The sequence below is a fragment of the Lupinus angustifolius genome, unplaced genomic scaffold (genome assembly GCF_001865875.1).
Source record: "Lupinus angustifolius cultivar Tanjil unplaced genomic scaffold, LupAngTanjil_v1.0 Scaffold_387, whole genome shotgun sequence".
NCBI lineage: Eukaryota > Viridiplantae > Streptophyta > Magnoliopsida > Fabales > Fabaceae > Lupinus > Lupinus angustifolius.
Window position 1 is genome coordinate 372,506 of NW_017727795.1, and position 7,668 is coordinate 380,173.

Sequence of the window (7,668 nt, forward strand, 5' to 3'; positions counted from 1 at the left end):
TATTATGATTAAAATATTGTAACTAATGTTATTTCATGCACAATTCTTTAAAGAAGACAATATATAATACATTCCACTAATATGACAATTTATGATTATCTTATCTTCTTACACATCATTCCACTTTACATTATTTACATTTTAACAATACCCATACTCACATCACCATATCCGTAAGGATTGTCTGTTTTAGGTTTTTTTTCAGAAAACATATACATTACACAATATTCAGTAGGATAACTACTGACTCATGATACAAATTGATGGACATCTTAGGTATGGAAATTTACAGTTGATTTGTATGTCTCTCCTGGATTCCACCCTGCCGGAATCACATCGTCAGCCACAATAGTCTTTCCTGACTTAAGTGTTGTTAGCCTAATAGAGAATGGTGCTTGTAGTGGAGAGCCATTGTCAAGTTTCCAAACAACACCCCATGATTGTTGCATGGAATGCCATGAGCCTGAGTTAGCTTCCTTGAGTTCAACTTTGGCAAGGTCACCATCTCCATTCACATATTCTATATTAGTAGCAAAATAATATGGATTGGATCCAGAATCCACGTGAAAAGCTATCGACACACCAGGATAATTGCATTTTATTCTGCAAAATCATTTTCTCCAATTTGGTTAATTGCAATGTTGTAAACAAAATGTTGAATAAAATTATGCTCACAAAAACATAACAACTAACAACCATATATGCCAAAACATCAAAACCGGAAGACTAGGAAGTTGGCATATTTATAATAATGAAGCGACATGACCACATAATTTAATAAATTTAAAATTTAGAACGTGCCTTCTATGTTGAATTTGTATTCTCCCAGCATTGCGTAGTTTCTCATCCTGACCTGAAACTGCCATGGCGCCAAAAGCAGTGCCACTCAAATCAAAATGAAAATCAGTAGCTGAGCACCCAGGACATTCATCAGTGATGACTATCTTCACGGGATTGCCAGAGCATCCATCATTCCCAGTGCACTTCACCTGAAATTAGAAGAAATTGACAATGTAAATATGAGCTTATCTAGAAAATATGAAATGTTAAGTGAAATATAAGACAAGTATAGCCACTATTCTAAATTGAGGTATACTTATTTTTTAGATCATTATATTTTATAAGCAATTGCAGAAAAATGTGAGTGATACAACTCTGAATATTATCATGTTACCCCAAAACAATAATATTGTGATTTTTCTTGTTATTAGAAAATGTAATTTAAAACAATCAGTATACCTTGATGCGATATATTCATTCATGAGCTAACTGAAAAAAGTAGATGAGTGGGTTTGACACTACATCCTAACCAAAAAATGTTAAGGCATTAGGTTTATGAGTTCACCTATTTATATGTTCTTCAAATCATCCATTTCTACACAATTTGAAACTTTATATTTATATTTAGAATACCTAACATCATCCATCAAGTGTGAGTTACTCCTCTTTGAGTATCAGATAAACTAGAACTTAACCATCTCTCTAATTACATTGTCATTGTCTTATCTTGTAATAAATGGAATCGGCCTCATTGACCTCTCTGTAGAAATACTTTCAACACAAGGATTCCCATATGGTTCTAGCTTCCACTTGTCGCTCCATTACTTGGTTGAGTCGTCTGATTGTCGTCTCTAATACCACTTGTTGGTAGATTTTCATCAACGGGCTAAGAAAAGAAGCATATAACACTACCAAAATAATGCATCTTAGCCATGTTTCAGTAGCCACGGGTTTAGAAGATGTGGTTAAAATATTAAAAATAAGCTTTCATTTTATCATTTTTACATTCTCTCACTCGCTGCTTTCTCCTTCCTCTTTCTACTTCCTCCTTCTCCTTCTTCCTTCTCCATCTTCTGTTTCGTTCTCTTTCTCGTTTCTCATTCCATAAAGCATTTCATCCTTAAATTAGGTTTTCAATATGCGATTCAGAAATTTGTTTCTTCCGCTCTCAGATCTAAACAAGTTTTAGTACCAGTTTCCAATTCCAATTTTGATTTCGACTTTGATTCTTGATTTGATGATTTTATAATTTTGGTTTCGACTTTGACTCTCAAAGCTTCTCCCATCAACACTCAAAGCTTCTTCACAGGTATATAACATGTCATTTTCAATTTTATAATTTTGTTTCAAATTTTAGGAAATATGATTCTTTCAATCTCAATCCCTAATTTCAACTACTTGATGTTTGATTTTTTCCATCTTTAGTTATTGTAGTTCTGGTATTAGTTATTTTAGGAAATAGTGACACCCCCTCGAAAGAGATCGAATCATTGAATCAACGATTGAAGCAAAACGATTTGGAGCTTGAATCATTGAGGGAACAGTTGAAACACAAAGGATTTGAAAATTTCGATGTTGCATAAAATGGTAGCTTCGTTGAAAAAGAAAAGAAAAAACAAATAGGTTTACTCTTGACATTGGAATGGTGTTGGATTGTTTGATCAGCGAATTCAAGAGCATGTTTCATCTCAGGTGATTCTTATTAAGTTGTGGCAATGACTTATAATAGGTTTGATAGAAATCTTACAATTTTGATACATCATATATAATTCCCATGACTGCTGAGTTTGGGTTCCAAAATGTCATAAGTTTTGGTTTGCCTATTCAAATTAGGAACTAAGTTTTTGTCTCTGGGAAATGGAATGATGAATGTTGTGTTAAGACCGAACATTTTAGTGCTGTAATTTAGTCACTAATGAATTTTTGCCCCTGGGATTAATGATTGATATATATGCATAGAAGGATATTATATTAAAAATATGAAAGCCTTTATCATTCATTCTCCCCTTTTTGTTGTATAGACTATGAGATTGATTAATGATTCCTCATTTTGATTGTGGTTGTTGTAATGAGTAATCATTTCCTTCTTCACCATTTCTGATTATTAGAAATAGATATAGAGGAATTATTAGTAATTCAGAATTGGGGTAACAATACAATATATGTATGGTGAGGTAAAGAAAAACTTAGAATGTAAACCAATTAACCTGTTTAGAAAAAGGACATTGGATGGATATTGAGCTTGAACAACCATGTAAAAAACTGTGTGTATTATGTTTATTGCTGCAATTTTCTGCTTCCTATGTTTGTTTGGGTTTGTTGATGTACACAAAGAGAGTAAATATATGGATGAGGGAGAGTAATATATCATAATGTTGCTGGTGCATGTAGCATGGCAATAGGAGAGTTTGTCTCTGTGTATACTCAATATGACAGAGATGGCTAAGATTGAAAGAGAGAGGGAAAATAATAATAACAATATTAATGAACTGAATGAAGAAGCTCAAATGGAGAAGTTGCCAAATCCATTACCATACAGGTATTTAAATTTATATGGTTTCATTTCTTTTAATTGTATACTTACTTTTTACCATCCATTCTCAGTTCTTGGTTGATATTCTCCTCATTTAATTGAAATGTAATATATAGTAGTAATTGATTATACATACTGATATATGTGCTTATGAGCAGGAGAAACAAAGCACTTGTAAAGGAGTTAAGTGTACCACCTCCTGGAGCAAAAGACTTGTATTTCCCTAGTCAGTATTCTCAACCAACTATGGGACAATTTAAATCATGCCTATGGAAGCAGTATCTTACTTATTGGAGGAGTCCAGATTATAACCTTGTCAGATATATGTTTACCTTGCTTGTTGCTCTAGTGGTTGGAACTGTATTTTGGAAAGTTGGCACAAAAAGGTTTGAAAGTTGCTCTACTATGATGAAAACTAACCCCTTTTTCAACCATTTTGTTCATGGTTTTAGTTAAATTTTTCTTCTCATCTTTTTACAGGAGCAACTCTGGTAACTTGACCACCATTATAGGAGCAATGTATGGCTCTCTCTTTTTTGTTGGTGTTAACAATTGCCAAACTGTTCAACCAGTTGTAGCCATTGAAAGAACAGTATTCTATAGAGAAAGAGCTGCTGGAATGTATTCTGCTTTACCTTATGCCATTGCACAGGTTAGAGGATATATTTCCTTCAAACAAGAGTTCCAAAGATAGCATTTTCAACCCATGATTCTTTTGTTAATAAGTACTTCAAATATATAAAACATGTTAAATGGAAGGATAAAAAGGTATATACTTTTTTCCAATATATTTCTCTTATTATGCTGACACTGCTATCTCATTTGCAGGTTATTATTGAAATACCATATTGCTTTGTTCAAACTATGCTTTTCTCATTCATAGTGTATGCTATGGTGAGCTTTGAATGGCAAGTGGCAAAGGTGTTTTGGTTCTTATTTGTGAGCTTCTTTACCTTCTTATACTTCACATACTATGGTATGATGACTGTTTCCATTACACCAAACCACCAAGTAGCATCAATCTTTGGAGCTGCATTCTATGGACTCTTCAATCTCTTCTCTGGTTTCTTTATTGCTAGACCAGTAAGTACCACTCTACTTTGGATATAATATAAATAATAATACATTTTTGTGTACCTATATGATATAATATATAGCATGAACATATTGGATAACTCTTGTAATGTTTACTAACATAATTCCTATAACAACTTTGCCATTTTCAGAAAATTCCTAAGTGGTGGGTTTGGTATTACTGGATTTGCCCAATTGCATGGACTGTGTATGGATTAATAGTGTCACAATATAGAGAAGCTCAAATTAATATTGTTATATACTCAATATTGTTATATACTGAATGAAGAAGCTCAAATGGAGAAGTTGCCAAATCCATTACCATACAGGTATTTAAATTTATATGGTTTCATTTCTTTTAATTGTATACTTACTTTTTACCATCCATTCTCAGTTCTTGGTTGATATTCTCCACAATGTGCATCAAACCTTACACATTTTTACCCTTGTGGAAGAGAAGTTCATATATGATCTACCTAATAGATTTGTCAAGTGCATCAAACCTGAGGAAAATGTTAAGTTAAGATGAACCACATGATGTTTGGTATGTCTCTCTACATATTGTTTGATTTACTTAAGTGATTGTAATCATCATGATTTACTTAAGGTGGAGTAGGTGATCACAATGAAGACAAGAGTAAAACATTAGAAGACACAAAGAAGAAGGTTCGTCAGCTCCAAGAATCATGAACAAGGTAATATAAACAATAAACAATAAACTTGACATGTTTGTTTTCTCATGGTAATAAACTATGATCAACATTGAAGATATTGGACTAGTGTTACTAGTTCATGATTTAAGATCTTATAAATTTCTTTAGTACCTAATTTCTTATTGCAGGGAATTGCTTTCTTATGAGGAAAATGTTAATATTATTAGCTAATTGATTAAACCCTATTCTTTCCTTATTTCCCTACCATTNNNNTAATATTATTGGCTAATTGTACTTTTTACATGATATATCTATAAGACTTTACAAATGTTTTTCAAACAGAGGAAAACTCTTGTGAGACTACTATTCCTTATTGCTAATGTGTACCATCCTTTTACTTATAAATCAAGTCCACAACACATTAGCATTAATATGCCACATTCGAAGCCAAAGATTCTGTTATAGATTGTGATTTGACATACTTTAGCCTACTGGATGATATGATTGATTCAATTTATGTAGCAATGGAGACGAAAGCAGGAAATGATCAAGGTGATGTTGTAGTGATCAAGCGGGCAAGGCTAGAAGTTCCTTGTGATTATGCGTGAAACTTTTGCTATAGAAATATTAATGCTTGTGTATTTATCTTTCCCATAGTTTTAACCAAATTTGGAATGTTTCAACAAATGGTTTGAATGATACATATATTATGTGAACTTATTAATGCTCATGTATTTGTGAATTATTTTAAGATGAATGTGATTAAAATTTGAGATATTGAGTCTAATTTCTTAGTATTAATTTTTCTACAAATTTCAATTAATATCAATTATTAATTTCTTTTTATTTAATTTCTTAGTATTACCTTTTACCAATGTATTATTGAATATAAATATTGTTACACAATCGGCGCAACAGGAAGAGGAATATGTATGAAAATAGAATAAATCGTAACTAATTTAATTAGCCACGGTTGAAGTGTGGTAATCATTTGTACAAACATTTCTAATGCTAAATCATCAAATTAGCCACGGTTGTTACTGTAGCAGAACAAATAGAACTGTGGCAAATTAAATGTTACCACACTTTAGGGAAGCATAGCTATATTGCAAAATGAATGTGGCTAATATTTAGCAACGCCATTGATTGCTTCACTTGCGGCGACCATGGCTAACACAATTAGCTACGGTTTTTATGAACACTAGCCACGGTTGTGACCGTGGCTAAAGGATATTTTTGTTGTGGTGTAAGTGGGCTTTTGAAACCACATTTTAATGCAAAACTTTAATGCATTAGGTTTATGACTTCTTTACACTCGGAAAACCGCCTAATAATTTTAAAATTTCTTATAAATATAAGTAACTAATTTTTGAATTTATATTTTGGATGGGGATCCACCCATGCTAATCTCCCTAAGTTTGTCTCTCCTTCATTCAAACGTTCATTGATTATTACATTTTCTTTTTGTTCTAACTTTTAACATTTGTGTTGCTCCTTTTGTTTTTTTCCTTGTTATTCTCTTCAAACCCTTCTTAAAATGTAGGAAGTGCAATTTCTATATGATAATTAAGAGTTGCTTGTAAAATTGTTCTAATATATAAAAATAAAGGAACACAATTATATTTTGAAATTTAGAAAAGATATATACATATTAACTATTTTTATATTATCATTGTTTTCACCTCATAACAAGAACCACATCCTTTACCCCACTGATATAGACGAGGACTTCCAGCTGATATCATTGATGAAAATGGAGGTTGCCCAACAATGTTACCATATCCACAAGCACCACCTTCACAATAATAAGATATATAAAAATTATAGTTTTTGAAAATATAATTTCTACATTACAATTCAGATTTTATATCACAGTTCACAATAATATTGTTATTTTTACAGTTTCTACATAATATTCTCTTAGTCATCTGAAAAAACTATACCCAATAATAATAAATGTAACATGATTGTATCGTATAAGAGCATATCTATTATCCTAAAAATGTATGTCATTTCATGTGGTACTTGTAAGAACGAGGTTGCGACTAAGAAGAGGTGAATTAGTTGACTTAAAAATTATGGCCACTTTTTCTGCAAAATCAAGAGTTAACGTGCAGCAGAAAATAAATGCAGAAAAAAAATCAAGATAAAATGAAAGAGATAAGGGAGAAGAGAATACACAGTGATTTTTATACTGGTTCACATTCTAGTCCACCGAAGGCTACGCCCAGTACTCTTGCAGCACAAGAGATTTCTTCACTAAGAATTATGAGTTGTAATTACAATATCTCACCCCGAGATTTCTATGTACCTTACACACTCCCTAATCCTTATTCACTCTTGGAAAACACGTTTCCAAGTGATTCTAGTCCCCTTTCTTTTCACACTTCGTGAAAGAAAGTATTCTGCAAACAATATTGAAGAATGTACAACAATAGCAGATTGCATTTACAAGTATGAAAGTAGTATAACTTGCAATCCAATCAACTCTTTATGTATGCCAAGTAATAATGCTCTTTGGAAAACTTTGAAACACTTCTAAGCAACTTCAGAAAAAACAACTTTGAAAGTTAAGGACTAGTTACAAAAAGTGTAGAGAAATAACTTCAGAATAAGTTTAAGAGCTTT

The 7,668-nt window shown here is 32.0% G+C and overlaps 2 protein-coding genes across 2 annotated transcripts in view; one reads left to right on the forward strand and one right to left on the reverse strand.

Moving 5' to 3' along the window:
- Window positions 1–232: 232 nt before the first annotated feature.
- Window positions 233–7,668, reverse strand: part of LOC109341175 (putative expansin-B2) — a 14,564-nt gene continuing 7,128 nt past the window's right edge. Inside the window, exons 2-4 of the mRNA XM_019579018.1 lie at window positions 6,723–6,841; window positions 802–989; window positions 233–603 (exon numbers count right to left, since the gene is read on the reverse strand). Of these exons, the coding sequence (XP_019434563.1) occupies window positions 273–603; window positions 802–989; window positions 6,723–6,841 (638 nt within the window). The 3' untranslated portion in view covers window positions 233–272. The remainder of the gene's footprint in view (window positions 604–801; window positions 990–6,722; window positions 6,842–7,668) is intronic.
- LOC109341174 (ABC transporter G family member 36-like) lies at window positions 3,440–5,030 on the forward strand. Its single transcript, XM_019579016.1, has 5 exons — window positions 3,440–3,699; window positions 3,794–3,965; window positions 4,142–4,396; window positions 4,540–4,716; window positions 4,995–5,030. The coding sequence occupies exons 1-4, from the start codon at window positions 3,464–3,466 to the stop codon at window positions 4,672–4,674; spliced, it is 798 nt and encodes a 265-aa protein (XP_019434561.1). The 5' UTR covers window positions 3,440–3,463; the 3' UTR covers window positions 4,675–4,716; window positions 4,995–5,030.